We start from the raw sequence: 26,324 nt of genomic DNA on the forward strand, positions 1-26,324 counted from the left end.
CAGAGCTGCCTCCGGGGACTGCTCACCCTCACCTGTTCAAATACCATCGCTTGTTTTTATTGCCCCTCCCGCCGCCCGCCCGCCTCCCCGCTCCACTCCGACCCGTCGTCCTCGACACCTCGCCGCGCGAGGCTGGCACGTCGACGGCGAGGCACTTGGCGCGTTAGACCGTCGGCCATCAACCCTGTGAACAGTCCGTGTCAGAGGAGGGTCGTGGGCGCGCCGCCTCGGCGGGGAGACGGAGACGCCAGCCACCTCGCCCTGCCCGCATACCCCAGCCCTTCCCCGCACGGAGAAGTATCGGCTATGATCCCGGCGAGCTGCCCAGTTTTATCTCCTGGGCGACGTCAACGACCGTACCGCCGCCGCCGCCACCAGCACCGCCGGGACGCGTCGGCCCTGGCGCCCTCGCCCGCCGTGGAGAGCGCCGCCGTCCCGACATGGTGATGGTTGGTTCCGCGAGGCGTTCCTGCCTCACCCGCCACGCCCCGCCACTCAGAACCATGCTGCCGCCCGACCCGACCTATCTTCTGCTATATACAATTAGGAGAGCGGGGCCGAGAGCGTGAGCGTGAGCGGAGCCGGAGCCGGGCTCGACTAGGCTCCGGCTAGGCTCCGGCTCTCCGGCTCGGCTCGGATCAGGACCCGAAGAGCCCTTCGGCTCGGCTCGGCCCGCTCCCGACGCTCTCGGTCCCGCTCACGCGCCCGCTCTCTGTCCCCGCTCTCCTAATTGTATATAGCATTCATTATTCACAATCACGTTCGAGCGCGGCGCGCCAAAACAAACGGACGACAGTTGGGTGGTCGCGGATGGCCACCGCGCCGAAATGTGTTGGGGGGGCAAAGTGTAGCACCGTGATGTGTGCGCGCTGCACGCCCCGCCGCGCCGCGTCATGCACCCGTGTTTGCAAACTCCATAAAGCTGATGAATGGCACCGCGCTGGCTACACCCTTGCGGTAGAGCGGGGGCGGAGCGGGGCGGGGCGGCCCCCTGACCTGCCCACGTCCACGCGGTACGGCACGTCCAGCCGTAGCCACACCCCTGGCTTGATCGGGATATGTGGGCGTGCGGCCCTCGGCCACCCACCCCGCCCCGTCCTGCCGCCGGCCGCAAAGTCTCCGCCGCCAGTAAGTGTCCCCCTGAGCGGGAGTGCGAGCGTCCTCGGCCGTCCCGGAGGAGCCCTTTCGCCGTCCTACCCGCCGCATCGAGCCCTTGTCAAGGTCAAGACGGCCTCGCTCCTTCTCATCTGGCTGTCTCCGCCAGGTGGCCGACCCGCTGATGAGAGCGGCGCGCGCGATTTCTCATACTGGGCTGCCAATGATGTGTGACGGACCAACAGCCGTTGCGGGGGCGAACGAGATCCAAATTACATTCACTTTGTTAGAATGGCTTTCCACGGAGAGTGGAATCTGTAAGTGACCATATCGACGCGTCCGGTGAACAAAGGCGGATCTGGGCGCGACCTATTAACAAAGGCGCATCTGTTTCGGCGACAAGTAAGAAGGGCGCATCTGCTTTTCGTCAGAATCGCGAGGCTAAGCTTTGATTATTGCTTCCCGTTATTCGTAGAGAAGACCTACAGAGGTGAAAAGAGCAGCATATAATAATGAAGGAACGAGGAATAAAATGGGCTAACATCCAAATCGATAGCTCAATTCTTGCAGTTATGAGGAGCATTCAAAGTTTACCTTCGTGAATCTCCCGAAAAACAGATGCGCCCTTCTTACTTGTCGCCGAAACAGATGCGCCTTTGTTAATAGGTCGCGCCCAGATCCGCCTTTGTTCGCCGGACACGTCGATATATACATATGGCATTCTCACATGTGCTCGATACTTCTCACAATTTAACGCTTCCTTCAATCCTTCTCCTCGTGTAACTCGTTTCCATCCAGAAAGTAAATCTCCGGTGCAAAAAATGACAAGGTCTGCCCTGCCTAAGAGCTCTCGGAGCGCCTTACAGGTAGGCAACACAGTACATGCTTGTACCGCGGGTTGGCCTACCCTGAGGCTCGCAGGCGGCGGCCCTCCGTGGTGGCTCTGACTATTAACTGAACGCTCGTGTTCTTTTAGAGTCTTGACGATCACTTCACTTGGTCGCTCAGCTCCGGTTCCCGTCCGCCGCCATGTCCCCGGCGCAGCGTGCTGCATGAAGCGAGGAACGCGAGGGAAGGGGATGAATGGACAAGAACACAAATAACGAAAAAGAGGAGGAGAGAAATGGAACACGAAATAAGTGGAGGAGGAAATTGTTTTCCTTAATGCGCTGCAGAGAGCTCTGCGCTCTCCCCCGGCCCGACAGCAGCCGTGCTTGCTTCGCCGCCATGTGGACATGGTGTCAGAGAGGCGTCCCCTTTCGTGAGGGGCCGTCGGGGGCCGTGCACCACCACTCGTGCACGCACAGACACACACACGACACACACACACACACACACACACACACACGTGTGCAGGCACAGACCACAGACACGCACACAGACCCACAACAGACGGGCTCGCACAGACACACTCTCGTCAGTTTTTAGCAGATGATACCTTACTAATAGGAATGAGAATATACATAACAGATAAGTATAGTGATGTAAGGTGTCATCAGCTTGAACTCTCAACAAGGTATAGGATATAGAAAATCAGCGGTAAGAAGTGAAAGAATGAAAATACCACATGGTGGCGCTGCTAGGGGGAGCCCGCGTCCGTGGCGGCCGGGCGGCCGCGCGTCGCCCAGCCAGCCCCAGCCTCATTGTTAGCCGCGAGGCGGGCCGAGTAAGTAGCAGTCCCCCCAGCCTCGGGCCGTCTCCCCGTACCGCAATAAAAACTCATAAATCTCTCCTTTGCGACCATCCTCAAATCTCGTAGCGAGGCGGCGGATAGCTCCAGTACAGTTTTTAACACACCTAATGAAAGCTTCCAATACAATTCTTTTATGCGGAGAAAATGGTTTCAAATTTTCTCAAACTCGAAAGGGATTTATACTTTGCGAACCCAGGGCTCTCATCTCATCCCACAAACGCGATCCTAACTCTAAAATCCACTGAGTTATAGGCGAAAATAGGCGAAATGTCTCCAGGTGCCCCAGCCTCCCCTAAGCAGAGAGCAGGTGGTGGAGGAAGTACAAATCCTAATGTGTCACAATTTCTGAACAAAAATAGACTTATACATGTTTCCAGTAAGTTAGGTATGAAATTTAGGAAAGGTAATAGTTCAGAAGTGAGTGAAAGTCCTGTTGAGGTATCTGTGGAACCTCTGCCTAAGCGTAAATGCCCAATTTCAACAGCTAACTGATGTTCTGTCATACATTGAAGATTAACTGTAGCTGGAATGAATGGAATAATAAATTATTTGTTGGAATATTTCAGTCTTTTAATATGAAACTAAAAAGCTACTCAGTCTAAGACATAATTATTGGAAGTAACATTTATACCCGTATAGATTAATAATTTCAGGAGAATAACAATTATGCTAATGACAAGTTAACACAGCAGAAAAACAATAGGACAGGACATATCACAGCATTCGTTCCAGCATACCACATATAATACAACCAGGCTTTGCGCACCAATGACATGACACTCTGTTCTCCATTGTTTTTCTGCTGTGCTAATGTATTAGCACAATGTGCAGGAAAACCACCAAGAACAGTAACAGTATTATGTCAGGCTGCACAACTGGTTTCCCTACCACTCATTAACAATGGCATTTACATTCAACACCATTAACTTACTTTACAAAAGAATCATCACCTTATACTAATGACAATTTAACACAGCAGAAAAACAATAGGAGAGGACATATCACAGCATTCGTTCCAGCACAACACATATAATACAACCAGGCTTTGCATACCAATGACATGATACTCTGTTCTCTGTTGTTTTTCTGCCATGACTCATTTCATTGATTATTCTTTTCCTCCAAAATAACTAACTAACAAGACAAGGACGGATAGAAGAAATACTTCAGCTGAAGTTTACCTAAGGTAAATTATACTTAAAACTAGAAATGGCAAGTATATTCTTCTGTAACATGCTCTGATGATGATTTCAAAAATCTCCTTAATGGAATATTACATATATATATATTTTTATGAAAAAATAGGAAAAAATAAAACATCTGTGATACAAATGAAGTCACAATATTAATGAAAATGTTGCCAGAACAGTGCTTAATGACTAAAGGGTCTTTGGTTAACAGTGGTTTGGCATAATATTACCCTTAGACGCTGCAAGCATCCAACCACGCGTCAAAAGCGTCCTCAGAAACCTCCACCGGGGGTACTCGCTCGCCATTGTTCTTCGGCACCACTTGTACACCGATACTCATCCGGTGTACGTAGGCCTACATACGTCCCTACATACATGACTTGGCCCTTTTTTTGGCTGGTAAACCTCCATGTGTTCCCTCAATGCTCGAGTTCCCTTGAATAAGGTCAAGCATATGATTCACTTTCTCTCTTTGTCGTCATCTTCAGGTGGGGTCTTATCTTTGGGGTCTTTCTCTTTCACCCCCCTACAATTCTTAACATGTTTTTCAAAAGTAAGCCAATTTTTTAATGCCAATTTGCAGTGCGGGCATTGTGATGTCAGATGCTTTGAAGCTGTAAAGAAAATAGACAAATGAAATGAAAATTTAAGAATAAAAGTGTTTAAGACGAGCAAACAACACAATTTCTTACACGACTCTGGTCCCTTCTTCTCCTTTTCATAATCTTCCCATGCTTTTTTCCTTTCTTTTTCACTTAGCTCTTCTTCTTCCTTGTTTTCTAGAAGAGAGTCATGCTCATGGTATTTCACAATTAATGCAGCATGTTGTTTTAGAATTTCAGCAAACAATCGATCCTAAAACAATAAAAGAATTTTGATTAATACTTTCTTGACTTTTTCTTGAGCATAATAAATGGGCCACACACATAACTGCACTAAACACATTCACTGACCACTGATGTTAGGCCGAAGCACACTAACCTTTGGGAGTTTTGGTGACTCAAATGTAGAACGGTCTGCTGGAGTGAACTGATACAATTCCTGCAGGTCTGCCATTTTATAATATCTCTCAATCTGGTGTTCATCTACAACTCGACCAGCTAATGACAATTTGGTGACCTGTCCCTCATAAATTTTCTCTTCCATTGTACCCTGAAACAGAAAGACAGATAGATAACTGGTATTTAAAATTCTGATTACAAAGGAACAATTATTTCTAAAATGATTATGATACCTGAGCAAGGAATCTGTAGATAAAGCAAGGCTTTTTTTGTCCAAAACGATAGACCCTAAAAATACTCTGCACATCATGAGATGGATTCCAGGATGCATCAAATATTATAACTCTGTTAGCAGCCACAAGGTTGATTCCAAGACCACCAGCTCGAGTTGAAATCAAAAACAGTCTTGCTCTGCAAAGTAAAAAGCTATTAGAATTTAGTTTGCACTTATGAAGATAAATGGATGGTAAAATCATTGAACAGTGTTACCTAAGATTACTTGTTCTGTTAAAAATGTTACACGAGGTACTACGTGTTTCAGTTGGAGTTGAACCATCTAGACGGAAATAATCTTTGCCTAGTGACCAAGACCCGCGATGACCGTCAACGAGCTCATTGACATCATCGTTCTTTGTTGCAGTATCAATTTTTGCCAAAAAATACTCAATAATGTCCAATGAAAATAACGATTGACTAAAAACGAGCCTGCAAGTTTAAAAAGTACATTATATTTCATCACAGAATAATTGTGAAAACTTTTTGCATTTCAGGCAGTAATAGCACAGCCATCATGTAGAAAGGATATTTGCGAAATCAAAGGACTTGCAATCCTCCACTCAACAACATGGTACCTAAGGGACTACTTCAAGCTGGAAATAAACTGCTCCACTTAAATAATAACTGTTTACATGTACTTACAGTTTCTCTTTCTTTTCTTCACAGTCCTTGAGAATAGAAAACAGTATCTGTATCTTAGGGCTAGCTCTCAGGTCTTCCAGATCACTCTCTTGGACGAAAGTCTCCCACCACTCTCCATGCTTTGTTGGTGCGGGAGGTTCAGGGTCTAAAACCAAACAAACATATCAACCTTCAAGTCTTTCCTCATTAAAGCCATAGAGGAATACACAATAAATACAGAAAATCAAGCTGTGTAACAGTTACGGTAAATTAAAAGAGTACGGAAAATCAGACCTTCAATATCTTCAGTTTTGTTTGACCTGGTCTTCCTCCCAACGTTCTTCGATTCTTTTGATTTCTTCTTCTGTTTATTTGATCCATCACTGAGGCATACTACATCATCATCATCAGACGACTTCGACGAAGCTGATATTTCAGTAGTATTACTATCACTTTCATCTCCATCATCAATAAAATCTCTCATCTCTTCATCCTGTTGAGAAAAATAGATGTGTTAGATAAAAAGCAAATAATATAATGTTTAACAACATAGTGACAGGATTTACAAAAGAAGCAATCCATTACCTCTTTTTCTGCTTTTAGATCATTCCGTTCAGCAGACATTTTCAAGACTCGAGGATGAGTCCAAATCTTCTGTAAACTCTGGAAATCAGCAAACAACTGCGCTCCTTTACCCTGGTAACCTCTGCTTGAGAAATGCTCTAAGTAATGTTTGTAAAGTTTCTCTTGCAAATCTGAGATTCGAATGGATATCACATACTCCTCTTTTGGAGGCAAAAATGGAGTCAAAACAGAGTAATCAAACCGCTACAGAGAGATACAAAAGTAGTACCATTAGTACCGAAGATAGAAAATATGACAAAGAGTAAATAAAAATAATAACAACCTGAACAGATCCCTCAAGTGTTTTATGAAGAACGTGAGCTCTCCTTTTCATGCATCTTACATCATGGGCAGTTGAATCTTCAAACTGTCCATTGGTAATAGGATTAACAAACCTGTTAAGGAACTCTTTCCTATTACCAAGGAGATTAGGTTTCACTAACTGCACCATGCAATGATCTGCGAGCACCCAAAAATTACAAAAACTATCATAGACAGCTAAGACAGACACTTCTCAGCACAAAAAACGACAACAACAAAACTCACATTCTTTCAAGTTATTTTGAAGGGGTGTACCAGTGAGAATTACACGACGAAGAGTCTTAACTCTAGTCATAGCTTTAGAAATACCAGTATCTTCATTTTTCAGTAGATGTCCTTCATCACATATAACCAAATCTGGGCCTTAAGTAGAAATAAAAATTCATTAACTCGTCAGATTCAAGACAACACATGAAATGCAGTAAAAACATACCAGGATCAACAAGGCTTTCTTGGAATGTTTTCATAATAGAGGGTCTGAATCGTTTTGAATCTGGGTTGGTAAGATTACGATACATATCATATCCAATTACCATCACCCCACCTTCTTCCCTCCATTCTCTCAACCGATAAGAACGGTCCATATTTTGCTTGCACCTTCAAAATCAAAACGTAATTTATCATAAGTACAGAATGTTTTGACCCGACTGTAAGTGATGCACATACCTTGTCAATTCATGAACTCCGATACTGGGTCCCTCCTCAACTCCACTAAGCCACTTATCAAATTCATTTACCCAATTAAGAACTGTGCTGACAGGGCAAACAACCAGAACAGTGTTAACATTGGTTTCTGGATGTTTAAATAGTGTGTGTACAAGAGTAACAACCTACAGAAGAAAGAAAATTAATTGATGAAGAAATACTTCCTTCCAAACTTCTACCATGCCCACAATTAAACAAATCGCACCTGAAATGTTTTTCCCAGTCCCATACAGTGAGCTAAAATACATCCAGATCCTTTGTTGCTTTGTTCCTTTGTTCTTTTCAAGGATTCAAAACAAGCATCCCACATGAACTTTACACCTTTTGCCTGATGGAGTTTCAATTTCTTCACAAGAGATTTATTCACTTCCACAAGAGGCTCCTTTGTTTCTTCATCAAAATCAAGGATTAATTGATCCGAGACAGCAAATTCTTTTTGAACATTATCATAGAGTTCTTCATACTGATTTGAAACAAAAGGGGAAAGATGCATTAGAAAATCATTGAAACATTACAACAATTAAAAGTGAGCCCGTTGCCCGTTACAAATTAAGTCTGCAAACAGGAAACAGACCATTTTTTGCCTAGGAGCAATTCGTTTAAGACGTTCTTCCTCCTCTTTTGCAGCTTCTTTGGTTCCTTCTTCCAGCTCCTCGTCTTTTAACATGTGCTTGATTTTCTTCCTTCCTTTCATAGGACTTTCACCATCAACCTAGAATGGAAAGAAATTTTCTCGTAAAAAAAGGTTAAGTCCATCCTTAATTTCATGATAAAATACTAAAATATTAGAGAATTCACTTACAGTTTTGTTTTTAGCATCTTCATCAGAATCTGAACTTGAGTTAACCGCCTTGATTCTTCTCCTCTTCTCTTTTGGCCTAAAAGCAAATATGGTGTGATGGATAACTACATAGATAGTGAAGCCATAAACCATTCTCATAAGTAAAATATGACAATCATACAGAAAAAGAAAGAAAAGAAAAAAAAGAAGAAAAGCTGGTTCAAAAAATCAACCAAAATAATTCATAAAAACAATATAATTTGATTTGTTTTTGTTTTCTTTTAAACTTTATAGGTTTAGTTTTTCAAAAGATAAAAGTCAATCTTTATCAAGTTTTACAGAACAGAAATTAAGATGTGGACAGTTGACCCTTTCACCAAATTAAATAATCTGAAAGAAGGGAAGAAGACACATGCAGAACTGTCATTTTTAAGCTACAGAGTGCAACACAATAAAAGACAATGCAAGTCATGGTGCAGCCATCCACCTAAGTTATGTTGACAAAGCAAAACGTTTAAAGCTGTAAAACTGAAATAGATTATAATTAAAGGTAACCATTGTGACCAAGGATAACTTAAAATTTGTCCCTTACAGTCACCCATTTCATATATAATTGTTAGATAGTGCCACCAAAAATAAAATAAAAAAAATTGCTAAAGGTTTGACACTATGCAGTTCCAGCCTGCTTTGGTTTATTATGTAGTGGCAACCTGCGAGTTCTAGGCATAGAATGATATATCAATCATGCTTCATGGGAATGTCCATTTATAATAAAGTGATGCAAAAACTGCGGTTTGGATCCTATGTAGTTTAATTTTCTCTATTTCATTGACCAACAGAACTTATAAAAATTTTCAAAACTAGAAAAAAATTACAGTAAAAACAAGCCTACTCAAAAAACAGGAACAGGAGGTACAACAGAAGGAAACATTGGCACAATAAGCCACTGCATAAGCAAAGCTGAGTGCATCGAGGCATGCTAATAGGTACTTTACCTAGTTTTTGGAGTAAATATTTCATCATTGCTACAAAACTGAGAGCAAAATTAAGTATCAATAGGTACTTCATGTTCTACCATAAAGTAGAATTCATTTATATGATATCAGATCTCCAATATCATATGATATCAGATCTCCAATATCAGTGATCTGGACTACTATTCATGTCTATTTTCAAAGGTAACAATATCTTACCTCGAGCAGGTTGTTATCTTCTCGCACCTTCCCTCTTCATCGCTCGTATCAGTATCTGAGAGCTCACCAGTAAGTAATTTGTCTTTGTGCAGCTCAGCCTCACCTAAATGGTTCAATAAAATAAAAATTATTACTTGACCTTTTCTGCCAATGCTATTCTTGTACAAAGTGGTACATACTGTCTGAAGACAACTTCTTTTTAGCATCATTAAGAGAATTTGTATTATTTTCTTTATTAGCAGCCTCAGGATTTGTTAAGCTGTAAGTAATTTTTTTTTTAATATTCATTAGGGTACTTTAATATTTATTTTTTGAAAAAAACAAAAGAATGAATGAATGAATACAACAACTTACTTATCGACAGAATCATCAAACTGGGTCCCGTTTTCAGTATCAGCATCATAGTCAAGTTTTTCAATATTCACAGTCCAGTTGCCTTCTAATCGTACATCTGTCTCAGGTGATGTCTGCATTGTCTGCGGGCCAATAAAGTTTATAGTGGTCAGAACTATAGTACTCTATATCTGTGGCAGTGTGTTGAGAGAACTAGTGACTACCAGACTTCACCAGTAAAATACTGAACAAATCATACATTAATAATTGGTGAGAGCCATGGTCGACTTACTTTGCAAGACCAGAAAATCGCTCCATCTTCAAAAATTTTTGGTTTTATGGGTCGCCCCGACCGTGAAAATTTTTGGACCTTAGGAGGAGAGTCCCCATCACATGAAAGAAAAAGAGGAAAATTTGAAAATTAAGTGACAACACCATCTTGTCACTAACATTGTATTAACTTTGGGCGGCCCGAGCGGATCGGACTAGGTCCGAGTCCGAGGGACTCGGAGTCCGATGTGCTTTTCAGTGTGTCAAAAGACGTTGATTTCCTTCAATTTCTCACGTAAACATGTTTACATAGACCCAAATTTCAAACCGCTGCCTCCCGATTCAAAATAAACGATTATACGACCGAATCATTGTAAATTTGCGCACTGAAAAGCACATCGGACTCCGAGTCCTCCTGTTCCATATTTCTCACAATGTTCCGTATTACCCCGCTCTCAGTTTGATGATTAAATGCAAAACCATTTCTTTTCAGAATTTTTTAATTTAAGCTAAAAACGGGTGTTTTTGAGGCGTCCGATTTACCATTATCGTTACGTTCTCGGCGAACCTAACCTAACTTTTACAGGTGGTGTTATGGTGTAAGAAAACTTATAACAACTTTCTTACGCGTATAGTGGCTGACTCCATGCTTCTACGCTCCTTTGCTCCGATTGTCTAATTTTAGAATTTCACCGCTTTAAAGCTAATTGGCAAGGAAAATGGATTCTCCGGTTGGTTAACCGGAGTTGACTACACACCCTACGACGGCTAAAAGTGCGATTTCGTTGAAGAAATGAGGAAGAAGAAACATTGAATCGGCGGGAAAAAGCGTGATCGAGGTGCCGAGGTAGACGAGATAGCGTGGAACAGAGTGAATGAAGAGGAATTATTGTTAGTTTTTCTTACATTCATCCTATCCTACGCGAAGTATGAATACCCCAGGGTCCACGGTAAGCGTTCGTGACAAAATATTCAATTAGTATTTGACTTCACTTGTGATTCGAGAGATAAGTAACCTCAATGGCCTCATTCAAACTTTTAATTCAATTTTCTAATCTGCGTTTGTCCAGGTTGTTCTGTCCCAGGAGAACTTAAATAAACTTGTTAGCCTTGGGAAATTTAAGATTATATCACGGACTTCAAACAGCATTCTTCAACCTTCTGCTCAAGTGACTTCTACTTCTCCATCTTCTGCTCCGTCTCCAAACTTCTACTCTTCTGCAGCTGCTCCAGTTATTGCACCATCCAACTCGTCTTCGTCTACTGCTTCTACAGTGTCAGACCCTTCTGACCCTAATGAAGATCAAGATCAAGATCTGTGGCCTTTACCCGAGACCAAAAGGCTCATTGACGTAGTTTTGACGAAGAAGTCATGGGCAGGTGTGGTGAGTGGTGTGAAATTTTGGAGACTAGTAGCTGATAAATTCCCTGGGAAAACCGATATACAGTGCAAAAATAAATATACCAATACGAAAGGTAAATTAAATATGAAAATTGTAAATAAGAGAACCTCAGGAGGTGGGGGCGTTAAATTAACTCCAGCCGAGCAGTACCTCCATGATGAAAATATGAAGATGGACCCCAGGAAGGCCCAGCAAATTCCAGAATCTGAAATTGCAAATGTTTCTTCTTACATTCCTTCTATTCCTTCTGGTTCTCAAGATGTTCTGGACAGCACAATCCCATCATCACCACCACCACAGTCATCGTCAACTCCTCTGGTTCAATACAAGAAGAAGAGGAAGGTGCCCCATGGAACTGGTTCAAATCAGGCAGCCAATAGAGCAAACCTTTCACAAATGTGGTGCACCTTCCTCGCAGGAGCCGAGAAGCGGAAGGCTGAAAGATCACTCTATGAGAGCAAAAAGATTGCTATAGCAGAAGATTACAAATTGATCCAACAACAGAAACATGCCCTGGAGAAGTCGAAGTTAGAATTTAAGAAACTGAAGCATGCCGATAAGGAGGCAAATTTAAGAAAGAAATTGGAACTCATGCGGAAGAAAATAGATTTAGAAGAAGAAAAAATAAAAATGATGCATGCCCAAAGAATGAATGTGAACTCAACTGTGATGTTTCCATAGTTTATGTTTATATGTTACTTAATCTGATAAATGTGATGTATCATCACAACCCAAGTGATTTGGATGTCTTTCATGTTCAGTCTGAAAGGAACATGCAGTGACAATCCTCATCACATGGGTTTGTGAAATTACTGTGTTGTTACTGTATGTTCCTTTAAGACTGAGCACTGTGATACCCCATCGTTTGTTCCCTGTTTTCTTTCTCTATTTTAGTTAAGTGTTTGTACTTTAAGTCAGCTGTCCCTCCTCCTTTACAGTGCCAAATGTTTATATGTTACTTAATCTGATGAAAGAGATGTATCATCACAACCCAAGTGACGAGGATGTCGTTCATGTTCAGACTTAAAGGAACATGCAGTGACGATCCTCATCACACGAGTTTGTGAAATTACTGTATGTTCCTTTAAGACTGAACACTGTGATACCCCATTATTTGTTTCCTGTTTTCTTCCTATATTTTAATTAAGTTTTAGTATTTGTAGTCCCTCCTCCTTTACAGCACCACATGTACATATTTTATTTAATCTTAAATTCTACCATATCAGAACCCAAGTGACGTGGATGTCCTTCATGTTCAGTCTTAACGGAACATGCAGTGGCAATCCTCATCACACGGGTCTGTTGTTACTGTATGTTCCTTTAAGACTGAACACTGTGATACCCCATCATTTATTTCCTGTTTTCTTTTTATATTTTAGTTGTTAAGTGTCAGTATTTTGACTGCGCCACTACTTCATGTATTCTAAAGTTTAATTGGTTTGTTTTTTTAAATAGTTAGTAATTTAATAAACAGCCACACCAAAAGTAATTGATTGATTTTTATATTTTGTGTCACTGACACTAATACAATTGACATACAAATGAAGTAAAGAAATAGCCATTAGCAGCAAGAAAGGTCTCCTAAAATAATGCTATTCGAATACACCAATTAATACTGATAAAGCATCACATTCATAACTCTTAAAAATGGCCTTTTTCAAGCACAAATGGAGTCAGTTGTCTGCATTAACTGCACACCTACGCCTATTAGCAGGGTCAGGGGCCCTCGGATACATTTTCTTGAAGACAGCAAGTGTTCGATTACCCTCTTCATTATCATCATCACTATCACTACTGTCAGAATCAGGGCCTTCATTTCCATCATCATTATCATTTTCATCATCACTATCTTCCTCTTCGTCTCTTAAGTCTTGTCCTAAATCTTGACTCCTTATACATATATTGTGCAACACACAGCAAGCTACAACTAATCTGGCAGCAAAATGAACATCCCTCAGTCTCATAGTACATCTTAAATACCTGAAACGAGCCTTTAAGATACCAAAGGCTTGTTCTACAAGAACACGAGTTACCGAAACTCGTGTATTGAAATCTGACTGCTCTGCTGAAAGATTGCCGTAGTCCTTGAAAGGTGTGACAATCCATTTCTTACCCACACCAACATATCCTTTGTCCCCCAAAAGGAAAGTTTTATCAGGGAAAAGATCCCCAAGCTGACGCTCTGCTGCTGCGTACAGTTCTGATCTTCGTAACATTCGTATGTCATGGTAAGAACCAGGATCTCCACAATGCAGATTTGTGAACAACATACGAGCATCCACAACAGCCTGTAGAAGAATAGAATACTTTTCCTTGCGGCACCAATAAACTGCACCGTAGAACTCAGGTCTTTCAATACCAATGTGAGAACCATCAATAGCGCCAATACACTTGGGAACTTGTGCTTTAAGGAAAAATTCCTCCTCAGTTTGTTGGATATTTGGGCCCTGGGGCCAAATGACATGCTCAGGCATAATAGTTAGAATCCATTCTGTAACTCTTCTCACAATTCTGAAAACTGTTGTTTCACCACATCCAAACATTTCGGCAGCATCTATGTGAGTAGAGTCTTTGCTCACAAACCAGAGAAACATCAAGAAACTTAGCTCTGCGCTTTTCTTCTCCTTTCCTCCAGGGTGGTTAGGGATGAACCCACTGGCATCCAGCTCATCTACAGAACATAAGGCAATAAGTACTATACATACAATAGCACCACACTGCTCTCTAATTCACAACAACTTACCGATCAGCTCATAAGCCACATGGCGATGAAGTCTGAAGTGTTTTCGAAATTGTTCATCAGTTTTCTCACGAACAACTTCAAGATACTGTTCAACTCTTGCTTGAGGGGCACCAAACAAAACCTCTTCATAAGCTGCAAACATCTGAACCATTTCCTCATCTTCATTCTCTTCCTCTGATGCATTACTAGAATCAAAAAGCTCAAAGTTATCGGAACCACTTGAAGCTGAGCTGCTATCAGAACTGCTGCTACTACTGCTGTCGGACATGAGGAATTGTAAGGCTCCACGGTCTCCCGCATTCTCCATAATGTCATTCCGGTCAAAGTCCATCTGAAAAGAAAGCCAGAAACTCAGTATTTTATAATTTTAGCAATAAACTCTTAACCCCTCATACGATTTCAAGTTTGTTGTACATGACATCAAAAGAATGCAAAACATACCACAAAAATATACAGGATTCAGATTGTAACTTCTTCGTTCGGCAACTTATAAAAGAACGAAAATATACTGCAAAAGCCGACAATTAGAGAAATTCGCATTTCAACTCGGGACTTTCAGGTGATGTCAAACAAATCAGAACGGTAGTCTGCTAGGCGAAGCCTTCTCGTATGCGCTGCTGCGTGCTGCTGCGGCGCTAGCGAAAGAAAAGCACCAACGTAAACTACGGTCGACCGTGGGTTAACTGAGCCGAACGCGAATGGAAAGCACTCGTGGTAACCGCCTGCAGGAGACTTATAGGGGGGGGATATGTTATCCTAAAGGGGAAGTGTTAGAACTGTCTATTTTTTGTGTTAGTCTAAATGGCTGTTAACAAATGCTAGTTGGTAGCACTGTTTTGTTTTGGTCATAACCCTGTGGTTCCCGCGGGTTCCCGGTTCCCGCCAAGAAGCCTGCAGGAAGATCACATTGCAGTTTTGTCGTGGTGAACACCGCTCCGAGCGCTCCCATTCCGTTCCGAAATACGCTCCCAGCGCTGCCGCAGCGGCATATGACGTCACCGCTGAGCGCTCCCGACCGCTCCAGCCGACCCACCTCCCCGAGGTGGGGCGGCTGGAGCGGTCCGAGATTTGTGCGGGAAAATTTGAATTCTTCGTCAGAATATCGAGGGACTGCTCTCTCCACAGTTTTCTATTCGAGGACTTAATTCATGTGGTCCTCTTCTTTCGAAAATTGCTTCGGCTATCTATCTGTACATTAAAAGGCGTAAGTTGTCTAAATATAAAGCGACAAATTTGTTGCCAGGAAACAACAACAAGAATTATTAAAACTAATATCATCTGAACCATTATTTATAGAAAGCCTTAATAAATCGTAAAAGTTTACTTCTTATAAAAAATAAAAAGCGTTAACCAATGACACATATAAATTATATTTCCGTTGACTTGCGGCTTGATTGCTTAATCGAAAGCAACAAATTTATCGCCTTAAAAATTATGGCAAAACTAGACTAGAACAGCAGTTGACTAATAATTATTGAGTTATTTTATACGGTTGGAATCATCTCTTGAAATCAATGGTTATTTCCTTATTGATAAAAAATATACCCTCTTTTTTATTTTTAAACCCCTAACTTCCGTTGGCTTAGTAGCAATTGAGGCGCTTAATTGTTTGAGGCGACCCATGGGATAAGGCGAAATGTGTTACCTTTGTGATGACAAGCTTATATGCCACTTTTAAAATGTAACATGTTTTGCCTTTATTGGAAACAAATTATTTGTCGCCTAAAAGGGTTTATTGTGTCACCTTATTGGCGGTAAATAACAGGTTTATGTAATGCCAAGAAAGGGTGACATCTCTTCGTCCCTACTGCTTGAAAACAACCCAATTGACAGGATTTTGTCAAAATGACATATTTTGTCAAAGTCCAGATTTGGTCATTTTGGTTGGCCCGTTTCACTGTGATTCTGACGTCAAATGACATCAAATGATATCAATACGGGCCACTAAAATTACCAAATCTTGACTTTGACATCTAATGATATGTCCTTTTGACGAAACCCTGTCGATTGGGAATATTTCCCGAATAAGAGCGAGCGAAACATCGGTATCATAATCCCTCAATAAACAAGTTGTTCAATAATTCCAAATTTCAAACGTAGCAGTCGAGCGCGCCAAGCAACGCTCCTGACCGTTCCGAAATGAATCGTCCTCCCGTGCTCCCACAAAAACGGAACGGCTGGAGCGGTGGGAGCGCTCGGAGCGGTGGAAGCGTAAAACGGAACGCACCGTGTCTAAACGGTTGGTTCTTCGTTCCGCTGTTATAGTCGTCCCACTGTTACTTTAGTCTTCGGGATTTTACCCGAAGTCGACTTTGGGGCTTTCTGATTGGCCTAGAGGGCCTTCGGGTGCGTCACGTGTTCACTATACACTGTTCCTGCCGTTGGCAACGTTGCCAACGGCAGGAACAGCGAAACGAAGAACCGTTTAGACAGGCGCGCGGCGCCTGTTCACCACGACAAAACTGCAATGTGATCTTCCTGCTGGTTAGTCTGAGGTCTGAGTGTAGAACTGTCGTGGAGAAGTCTGTGTTGTAGTCAAGTCAAGCCTTTATTCTACCGGTGTTTGTGCACGCCTTTGTGTGAATGTGTTTCTAGCCTGTAAGTCTAATTTCAATAAACCTATCTACCAATCACTTCGGCCAGTTCAAATTATAGCCCACGTATCTTCCAAAGAAGAAAGTAAAGAAACTAACAAAAGGAATGATTTAACAAAGCCTTTCTGTAGGTCCTGAATTTGGAAAATTATCAATTTCATATGCTTTAGCTGCTTTCGAAAGTTTGTATTAGAAACTTAGTCCAATCTATGAAGCAGTTCTTAGCTCATCAAAATTTATTTGTGCTTCTGTTCAAGTAGCTGTCACTCGCAAGGTGTGTTTTTGATTCCTCTTTTTGGGCTACCCAGATCTGTTGCTATGTTATCTTGGGGTCAGTGGTCAGCTTTTCATTTACTTTCCTGCACACGGGCTTGCATATGGGCTTAACGCAGCACCAGGAATACTTTCAGAGAGTAATGTGTGATTAGTTAGCAGGTACTCAAGGAGGAATTTGAGCACTGACTGTCGGCATGTCAAAATGAGGGACCATTTTGACGTCTTCCATGACTCTTATTGACGTCATTGTGGCACTGAATTGACTCAGAATGTCAAATCAGGATCAAACTGACATCAATAAGAGTCATGGAAGACGTCAAAATAGGAGACTATTTTGACGTCCTGCTGACAGTCAGTGCTCAAATTCCTCCTTGGGAATGGACGAAGTGGTTGTTTGGCTAGATGACATTCTAAAGTTGTAAATAAAAATAGAATAAACGTCCAATAAACAAAAAAGATTTCTTGAAAACATGATTATAGACATTTATCAAAGCAAAATTATCTTTTGTTCTATTTAAAATAATAATAAACAATAATAAAAAGATATGACAAATTCTCACAATTACGTTTGCTTGATTTTTTGGTAACACTTACCCGACAGACATGAGAAAAAGTTAATGCCAGTAAGGAATTTGACACTTCCCTTAGATATAAAAACAGAAAACAAAAAGAAAAGGTAAACAAAGTACGCTTAAAACACAGCAAGCTTCAAACTGTTCGCTGCCAAAGGATTTCCCATGATTCACACATCTTAAAATTAGAAAATAAATTCTACTTGATATTAACCTTTTCGTAGCTTCACTGAGGTAAAGTTATATTTAAGAAACCAGCTTTGTCAAGTAAAACTGAAAAGGAAAACCTACTAAAAGAGATTTTGTCTAACACTGCAAGGCTGCAAAAGCAATGATGTGATGGAATAAAAAGAAACAAGGTCGGACATAGTCATAAAATTACTGACAGACTTAAAATTCTTCTAGGATTATACAATACAGGCACCATCTGTAGAATGATAATTAATGAAAACTTTCAAAAACAAAAACAAAATTTCACATGAAATGGCTGCAGACCATGTACAAAGGCAATCTATTGAGGTCACTGCAGGCACGTCTACGACAGAACACTCTTGGTGGAGCGTGTCAGATGTTTGTGAGATGCACGCTTCCCCTGAGCATGGAAGCATTGCCAGCAGGAACGGCAGAAATACCCAAAACATGGTGATTCTCTACAGAAGTATGGGCCAAGCTTAACCATACACACAACGCATGGAGAGTCTTGAAGATAAGGGAGAAGCTCCACTTCCTTAGCAAACTGGTTTATTTTGATTGTGACAAAGCGGGAATTAATAGCTTTGGAGAAAGATTGTTTGTTGTTGAATGTCACTCGAGCAGATCCAATTGGATACTTAAATTTGTCAGTGAAAATTCCTGCAAAAAGACATTCAAAACAATACTCTCATAATGTTGAACAGCAAATCTAATAAAAGCTATCAGATAAAAATAGAAGATTAAATATATTATGTAACTGACCTACAAACACAACACCATCAAATAGATTATTCATAACTGTAGCCAACACACTTGCACTCCACGTGCCATGTAAACCACCAACAAAGACAGTCTTTTCTGGGTCCAGTTTTTGACGGGGGCTGCATACCCAATTTGAGTCACTTGTCATCCAAGGAATGACTTGAACATCTTTAGCTTTCATCGTCTTAGATGACATTTTGAAGTACCAGCTCCCTCCTCCACAGTTGAATCGACAAGACTTAAGCAATGCTACAACCTAAAAAGTAAGCAATAAAAATTATAAAACAAGTTTCACTTACAGTTGCAGAACAAAAATTTGAATGTTTGACAGTTTGATAATTACCTGCTTTTCACACCCCATGATGATGTACGCGTACCCTTTAGGCGGAGGCAGACCAGGCTGTTTGCTAACAGTCCGTTCCACACGGACCATTCCAAACTGTCTAAGTTCATGTGCAAGCATGGGTTCAGTTATGTCCCAAGGAACTCCTCCAAGAAAAACCTAAAGCATCAATCAATAGAAAGGATTTAATTTATGCAGACTGGAGAAAAACACAAGCAAAATATGAATTGAAGGCAAAATGATGAAATGAGGAATCAACTTTAGGATTCACCTTGACTGAAAAGCTGGGCACCTCAAAGGACTTGGGAGGTAGAGTTTTACTCCATGTGCAAGTAGCATCACAATCAGCTGCAGAAACCAAGCAAACTTAATTTAGATACAGAGCCATAGCACATAAGTAGATGACAAAAGTCTACTCACCGCCTCCATTTAAGCATTGGGTCCTGTGCTGGTCCAAGCTCAAGCTAAAGTTCATTCTACTCAAGAGGCTAGAGCTTGGAGAGGGAGGAGCGGGAGGAGTGCTAGGGATGGTCAAGGGCCCTGGGCCTCGCAATGGGCTAGACATACAAAAAGGGGAGCTAGGTACAGAGCTGGACATGGAGTTGGGCAAGGACCCTGGGCTCCATGGAGACTGGGAAAGAAAATGACAAAGGTGAACTATGCAAGATTTCAATTATATGAGGCGAAGAGAGCAAAATTGTATAATGTGAGGTACTCTGGTGAGGGTATGAAACAATTCGCATTTTAATCGGTACGCCTACAGGAAACCAGCCAAAAATTCGCAAGATTTACAACGAATGAAGAAATGATGAAGATATAAATACTTTTAGAACTACGTAATAAGGAAATCAAGATTATCCCATACACTTAATCAAGTGCTTTGGTTATGTTTTGATGACATAACCTTAGAATTAGTACTATGGTACAGCCCCCTAAAGGAGATTGAAATGTAAAAGTTGTTCTTGGTGTAAATGAGTATTTATTCAAATCAAAGTCCCCAAACCTGCACTGAAAATGCAGCTTGATCAGCAGCCATTGCAAAATCTTCAAGCAACCGCTATAATGTCCAATTTGGTAGACCTTGTTGGTAGAGATTGGGACAACCGGACAACCGTCACCGAACCGACTCCGGGTATGCATGCGGGGAGGAATTGCGGCAGCGACGTTGCGACGGTTCTCGTTCAGCTGTTCTTGCAGTTCACAGCGTTGCCAGATTCGCGCTCGGCGGCCGTTTGGCTGTGATGGACCGCTTTCTTGACCAATAGACACAAGATCGCTCACCGCTGGCGCAGAGAATGAGGTGACGTTTCGAATTTTCACCGACATTCACCCAAACAAAAGACAACAATAGAGTGATAGGTTAGTGCGCGCGAGCCTCCAGGGCGTCCAGCCAAATCTGGCAACGCTGTGAACTGCAAGAACAGCTGAACGGAACCGTCGCAACCCACGAGCTTACGGTCGAAATCGCAACGTGATAGACCGGAAGATTGCCTAGCCCACCCCCCTCGGCGTCCTAGGCACAAGCGTTCTCTATGCGTTCATGTATGCGATTCGGCGACATGGTGTGCTGAGTTACTATATGTGTCCGACCCCAGCGGCGAGCGACAACGGAGAGAGACCATCGGAGAGAGGGAGAGAGGCTTACCGAGCGACGTGAAGTTTAAACATCCTTTTACCTGCTCTCTCGTGGGGGCCAGTAAAAGCGGTAAGACTTCGCTCGTGCTGGACATTTTGAAACACCGCGATCGGACTATCGACGGACAGATCAAACATTTTTATTGGGCTTTACCAGAAGAATCAGCGGTGCCGCGTGAAGTACTGGATCACGTGCCGACGCGAAATCAGCCGTTTGACAACGTGGACCGAGGTCGTCAACCTCTGCATGGAATGAGAGTGACACACACTTGAACAGGTACTATGTTTACACCGCGGAGGCTAGCCCGTGCTATGTCGGTGGTGGGGGAAGTTGGCCCCGGCGTAAACGGCGCGCGGCCAGCGCTGGCCAGCCGCTCGCTAGCACGCGCTAGCCTTCCCCCCTCCACCGCTCTGCTTGGTCTAGCCCCGGAGTAAACGCGTTTCGCCCGGGCTATCTCCGGCTGGACTTTTAAAATACCCGATATTTGTGTATTGCACTTGGCATTTCGGTGTGGCTTTCGTACCCCAACAGGAAATAATTCCCCTATTCGACCCAGAGCTTCAATTCTCACTATCCTCTTCAATATACCTTGATATATCTAAGATACTGTAAATATTTCAAAAATTGTTGCTATCACTTATATCCTATAGATAAATGATGTGAGTAGTAAAGAGTTAAATATTCTACACCCGCTGATTTGCAAACCGTGAACCGGGAGAAGTATTTTACCCTAAAATACTTGGTTTGATCGTCGAGATTTGAAAACCGCGCTCTTTTTCATCAGCTGGCCCACACGGGGTAAACGCACCGCCGCCAGCCCGGGCTAGCGCTGGCCCGGGCCAGCGTTCTACGGCGTAAACATAGTAGGGAATACTCGAGAGAGAGAGGATTTATTATCTGTATACCAGTTGTACAGGGTGTGGTAACAAGTGACAGACGACGTAGTGACCAATCACTGTTAAGGTCGATTCTATTCTGTGGCCCACTTTACAGTGGTGCATTGTGAGCAGGCATACCAACTAGTCTGACTCACAACACCTCCCCCTTTAGGATGAAATTATATTCATCGAGGTTAGTTTCCTGTTGGTATGATTGGAATGAGGAAAAGAACAACAGTAATCAACAGGTCTTCTGCTATAGAAGTAGTAGTTGAATACATTTTTATTTTGGAAACATAATATTAATTTTCAGTTCAATATACGGTAATATTGGAATAATTAATATTGAATACAGTTAATATTAATTTCCAGTTCAATAAATGTTTATATTGGAAATTATTAATATTGAAAGTTGTCATCTGTCAGTCTTGCTGACTTCCTCAAACGTCTCCCAGACCTTGATCGGTTTGCATCTGTGAAGAGAGGAGGACAAGGGTTAGGAGGGTTAGGTCGAGCAGGTGGTTTACTATTTTGTCCAGCCCTCAGGTTGACAAGTATTGATTCTATATCAATTTGGTGATTAGTACCAGCACTAGAGTCCACTCTATCAGGTTCAGTAATTGAAGGTCTTATAAAGAAAGTATTACGCCTCAATGTACCTCCCCCTAACAGCTCAACAACATAACTCCTGTCAGCAGGATGCTTTGTAAAAATTTTACCCTTATGCCATTTTTTCCCTCTCAGGACTGTTACAGCATCACCTTCCTTGAACTGGATAGGTTTGCGGCGAGCACGTTGATCATACCTGAGCTTCAGTTTTTCTTGAAGACGCTTTAGGATTGGTTTAATTAGAACTATTTTGGGTTCCAGTTTTCTTTTTAGTGTTGGAACAACAGTTCTTACCTTCCTACTCATTAGAATTTCTGCAGGCGACACATCCATTCCACTTAATGGAGTGTTGTTGTATTCCCGCAATGCATCTAGATAATGCGTCTTGTCATCATTGCATTTTTTAAGCATTTGCTTGGCAATGTGAACTCCTTTTTCAGCAAGTCCATTACTGCAAGAGTATTCTGGGGAACTGGTGACAATTTTACTTCCCATACTGGTTGCAAATTCATGACATTCTTGGGAGTTCAGTGGATTATTGTCTCCAAATATGATTTCAGGAATACCATGTGTGCAGAAGATTAAACGCAGCTGATCTATGACAGCTTTGCTGTTTTTACTTGTCAGTGGCTTTATCTCAAGCCATTTAGACAAATAGTCTTCAACCACAAGGTAACATTTTGAGTTCAACTCCAGTATGTCAAGACCAATTTTTTGAAACCTAAGGGACGGAATTTCATGTGGAATTAAAGGCTCGTGATAGTTCCTGGCACTATGACGTTCACACGCCCGACACTCTTTGGTCATTGTGGCAATGTCATTTGACATGCCTGGCCAATAAACTGATTGTCTAGCTCTGGCCTTGGTCTTTTCTATGCCCAGATGTGCAGTATGGAGTCTTTTTAGTACCATTTTTCTGAGTGAGAGTGGCACAACAATCCTATCTGTGAGGACTACAAAAGTATCCTCTACAAATAGATCGTTCCTCACTTGCCAGTATGGCCTTGCCTCGACAACAGTTTGTTGTCGGGTATTAGGCCACCCATTTTTGTAGTACTGCTTGACAGCAGTTAACCCAACATCACTGTCTGTTTGTTGTGCAAGCTCTTGACGCAAGTCAGGACTCAGAGGTAAATACTTTGTCACCTCATGCACAACTTCAACCATTTCTGGATCATCCTGAACAGGATCATTCAGGCAATTTCGAGAAAGCAGATCAGCAATATGCATGTGTTTTCCTGGCAAATATTCAACGTTAGGTTGGAATCGGAGCAATTTAATTCTCATCTTTTTCAACCTGTTGTTTGTTATTTTGAAAATTGGTTTTTTAAAAATGGATACCAAAGGTTGATGATCTGTTTGAAATAGCACATTTGGCATGCCCCAAATATATTTCTCAAATTTTTGGGCAGCAAATGTTAAAGCTAACATTTCTTTTTCTATTTGAGCATAATTTCTTTCTGTCTCAGTTAGGATCCTGGAATCTAATGCTACAGGCTGTTTATTTTGCAGCAGACAGCATCCCAGTCCAAATTGGCTTGCATCGGCCTGAATTACTATAGGCTTGGAGCTATCAAAAGTAGCAAGAACTGGAGCTGTAGTTAATGCTTCTTTCAAAGCTTTGAAAGCTTGAGCTTGTGCAGGTAACCATTGAAAGTTAACTTTACTAGAAAGTAATTGGTACAGGGGTGCAGCAATTGTAGCCATTTGAGGTAAAAACTTTCTCACATAATTAAATGTTCCCAAGCATTTTTGCAGCTGCTTCTTTGTTTTGGGTTCATTTATGGCACTTATTGCTTTTACCCTTTCAGGATCTACTTTTGTTGCATTTTTTGACAAGAGTTGTCCCAAGAATTTTACCTCCTTTCTACGGTATTGCAACTTATCAATATTAAATCTAATATTTTGCTCATTTGCCTTCTCCATAAATTTTGCAAGCTTATAGTCATGCTCAGCATAATTTTTTCCTGTGATTAAACAGTCATCAAAGTAAATTATGGCGTCAGTACCCCGAAATGCTTGTTCAGTTAAAAACTGGAATGTCTCAGGTGCACTGCACAGACCAAAAGGCATTTTCAGGAATCTGTAAAGGCCATGCGGAGTGGAGAATGTGCACAACATGCTAGATTTTTCATCTAGCGTAGCATGCCAAAAACCCCACTTTAGATCAAGCACTGTGAAGATTTCTTGATCTCTCACTTTGTAAGACAATTCATCAAAAGTTGGAATCGCATACCTTGAGCGTTGAATTGCTTTGTTTAACTGTTCCGGGTCAAGACAGATTCTTAGATCTCCATTGCTTTTTTCACGAATCACCATATTACTGACAAACTTGGGAATTTCATTAGTAACTTTAGCAACAATGCCATCCCTTTCCAAGTCATCCAGTTTGGTTTTTAACCGCTGAATTATAGAGAAATGATATCTCCTTGCCGGGCACATTACAGGTTGGAAGGTAGGGTCTAGCATTATTTCCACTTTTTGCTGGAACTCTCCCATACCTGTGAACAGCTTGAAATATTTTTTTACAAAATCATTTTTTGAATCTGGAAGTTGTATGGAATAGGCTTCCATATTTTGTACATTTTTGATGGGATGTTTCACCCTAACAACCAGATTTAGTTTTTCACAGGCATCCTTCCCAAGCAAAGGCTTAGGTTCAATGCTAGAAATGATAAATTTACACATCATTTTATCCCCATGTGGTGTCTCTACCAGAAGTCTTACCTCACCCACAGGTGTACTCAGGACTTTGCCATAGGCTTTTAGAATAATATCCGTTTTGTAAACAGGATAATTTCTATTTATCATTTTGAATACTGCTAGTGGGAGTGAGTTGACCTCTGAACCTGAATCCAATTTGAACTTGATGAAATGTTCATTTTGAAGTTTTAACACTTCAGTATATTCATCTCTAGGCTGAGTACTCTCACCACTTAAAATAATTTTTTTATTATTGTCATGCACAATTGTTAACATATGTACACTCACCTGTTGAAACTCATTCTGCCAGCGTGGATTAATCAGAATGTCTCTCAACTCATTAGTGACTTTAGACAAGCTGTCTACATCTTTCTGAGGCTTGTTCGGATTGAACCCTTTCCTCGACTTGCAAACTGCAGCGAAGTGATTTCTACCATTGCATTTTGTGCAGTTAGTTCCCCACGCTGGGCAGTTTCCTGCCCCATGTGTCTTGTCACACTTCCGACACAAGTAGGCGAACTTATTTGATTTTTTTGGTCCCCCTTTCTGGTAAGTCTTATTTCCATGTTTCCGCCATGGGTTTGTGCTCTTGGTTTGGTGCAGTGATCCACCACTTTTACCATTTTTTCCTTGGTGATTTTTCTTAAATTTTTTAGCAACATGTTGAACTGTGTCAACTGTGAGGATTCCTTCACCGTCCTCAGTCCTTGGATACTTTGCAGTAGCCTCAACTGCCTTACAAATGTCCACAATATCATCCAAGGGTAGCTTAGCCTTGCTCCTGATATTTTCTCTCAATTTTTTGTCATAAACTCCCCAGATGATCCTGTCATGCAGCATCGAGTCTGTTATGGGTCCATACTTGTTGTGTCCGAGCAGTGAGGGGTGGCATACACGATGGAAATCCAAATATGTAGCAGAATAGTCTTTATTGTAGGACTCACTCGAGTACATACATGCAGTCAACATACAACCAGTTCACACAATACACTAGTAACGTCGATCTCACTCCCAGGTTGGGGTCGGCTCTCAGGTGTAGCTGAGGCCGGGTCCAACGTATGAGTGACGAGCATGTTTGTGGCCACAACTTTGCGGCCACAAAAGGGGCCCCGGAAAACAGCTTATACCGGATCGACTATAGATGCCCGACCTTCCAGAAAGCCAGCCACAAAGCGCCACAATGGTGCTACGGCTACTCACATAACCCCAAGGCCCCAAGGGGTCCCCCCGGGTGGCCCCTCGACCCTACGACCAGGTCTCCCCGGGTTGCCTATCTCACCAGGGCCCAGCCACAACTCGCCACAACTCCTCCGCGACCGAAATTTCAACCGAGGTGTGTGTGGGTGATCTATGGCTGGTCTCCTGACCCTACGACCTCGTCTCCTGGGTTGCCTATCGCACCGGGGCCCAGCCACATCCAGCCACAACTCCTCTACGACCGAAATTTCAACCGGGGCGTGTGTGGGTGGTTTGTGGCTGCTCTCCTGACCCTACGACCACGTCTCCCGGG

At 42.1% G+C, this 26,324-nt stretch overlaps 5 protein-coding genes across 8 annotated transcripts; 1 reads left to right on the forward strand and 4 right to left on the reverse strand.

Moving 5' to 3' along the window:
- Positions 1-3,339: 3,339 nt before the first annotated feature.
- Positions 3,340-10,876, reverse strand: LOC113215253 (transcriptional regulator ATRX homolog). The gene is made up of 20 exons (XM_026434850.2): positions 10,731-10,876; positions 10,126-10,203; positions 9,855-9,976; positions 9,680-9,759; positions 9,501-9,603; positions 8,329-8,404; positions 8,101-8,238; positions 7,732-7,989; positions 7,488-7,651; positions 7,255-7,418; positions 7,047-7,184; positions 6,784-6,959; positions 6,462-6,704; positions 6,171-6,369; positions 5,898-6,042; positions 5,469-5,684; positions 5,213-5,390; positions 4,960-5,130; positions 4,671-4,833; positions 3,340-4,592 (listed from the first exon to the last, which is right to left on the reverse strand). Exons 1-20 carry the CDS (start codon positions 10,749-10,751, stop codon positions 4,438-4,440), a joined length of 2,988 nt encoding a protein of 995 aa, XP_026290635.2. The 5' UTR covers positions 10,752-10,876; the 3' UTR covers positions 3,340-4,437.
- A 49-nt stretch (positions 10,877-10,925) lies between these two features.
- LOC113215256 (uncharacterized) lies at positions 10,926-12,989 on the forward strand. Its single transcript, XM_026434859.2, has 2 exons — positions 10,926-11,053; positions 11,174-12,989. The coding sequence occupies exons 1-2, from the start codon at positions 11,033-11,035 to the stop codon at positions 12,185-12,187; spliced, it is 1,035 nt and encodes a 344-aa protein (XP_026290644.1). The 5' UTR covers positions 10,926-11,032; the 3' UTR covers positions 12,188-12,989.
- A 3-nt stretch (positions 12,990-12,992) lies between these two features.
- On the reverse strand, positions 12,993-15,238 carry LOC113215254 (putative nuclease HARBI1). The gene is made up of 3 exons (XM_026434852.2): positions 14,691-15,238; positions 14,250-14,580; positions 12,993-14,177 (listed from the first exon to the last, which is right to left on the reverse strand). Exons 2-3 carry the CDS (start codon positions 14,578-14,580, stop codon positions 13,180-13,182), a joined length of 1,329 nt encoding a protein of 442 aa, XP_026290637.1. The 5' UTR covers positions 14,691-15,238; the 3' UTR covers positions 12,993-13,179.
- A 2,321-nt stretch (positions 15,239-17,559) lies between these two features.
- LOC113215255 (cytoplasmic polyadenylation element-binding protein 1-B) lies at positions 17,560-20,909 on the reverse strand. 4 transcript variants are annotated; one of them, XM_026434858.2, is made up of 6 exons: positions 20,778-20,909; positions 19,409-19,545; positions 19,260-19,336; positions 18,989-19,147; positions 18,646-18,901; positions 17,560-18,543 (listed from the first exon to the last, which is right to left on the reverse strand). In XM_026434858.2, exons 2-6 carry the CDS (start codon positions 19,461-19,463, stop codon positions 18,227-18,229), a joined length of 864 nt encoding a protein of 287 aa, XP_026290643.1. In that variant the 5' UTR covers positions 19,464-19,545; positions 20,778-20,909; the 3' UTR covers positions 17,560-18,226. The 4 variants fall into 4 exon arrangements, with proteins under 4 accessions (XP_026290643.1, XP_026290641.2, XP_026290642.1 ...); XM_026434856.2 differs by lacking the exon at positions 20,778-20,909 and adding an exon at positions 20,634-20,749; XM_026434857.2 differs by lacking the exon at positions 20,778-20,909 and adding an exon at positions 19,992-20,580 and having other exon boundaries at positions 19,409-19,619.
- A 992-nt stretch (positions 20,910-21,901) lies between these two features.
- Positions 21,902-25,654, reverse strand: LOC113215257 (uncharacterized protein K02A2.6-like). Its single transcript, XM_026434860.2, has one exon. It carries the CDS (start codon positions 25,652-25,654, stop codon positions 21,902-21,904), a length of 3,753 nt encoding a protein of 1,250 aa, XP_026290645.2.
- Positions 25,655-26,324: the final 670 nt, after the last annotated feature.

Source organism: Frankliniella occidentalis, unplaced genomic scaffold, assembly GCF_000697945.3.
Source record: "Frankliniella occidentalis isolate FOCC.00 unplaced genomic scaffold, Focc_3.1 Scaffold358, whole genome shotgun sequence".
Taxonomy (NCBI): Eukaryota; Metazoa; Arthropoda; class Insecta; order Thysanoptera; family Thripidae; genus Frankliniella; species Frankliniella occidentalis.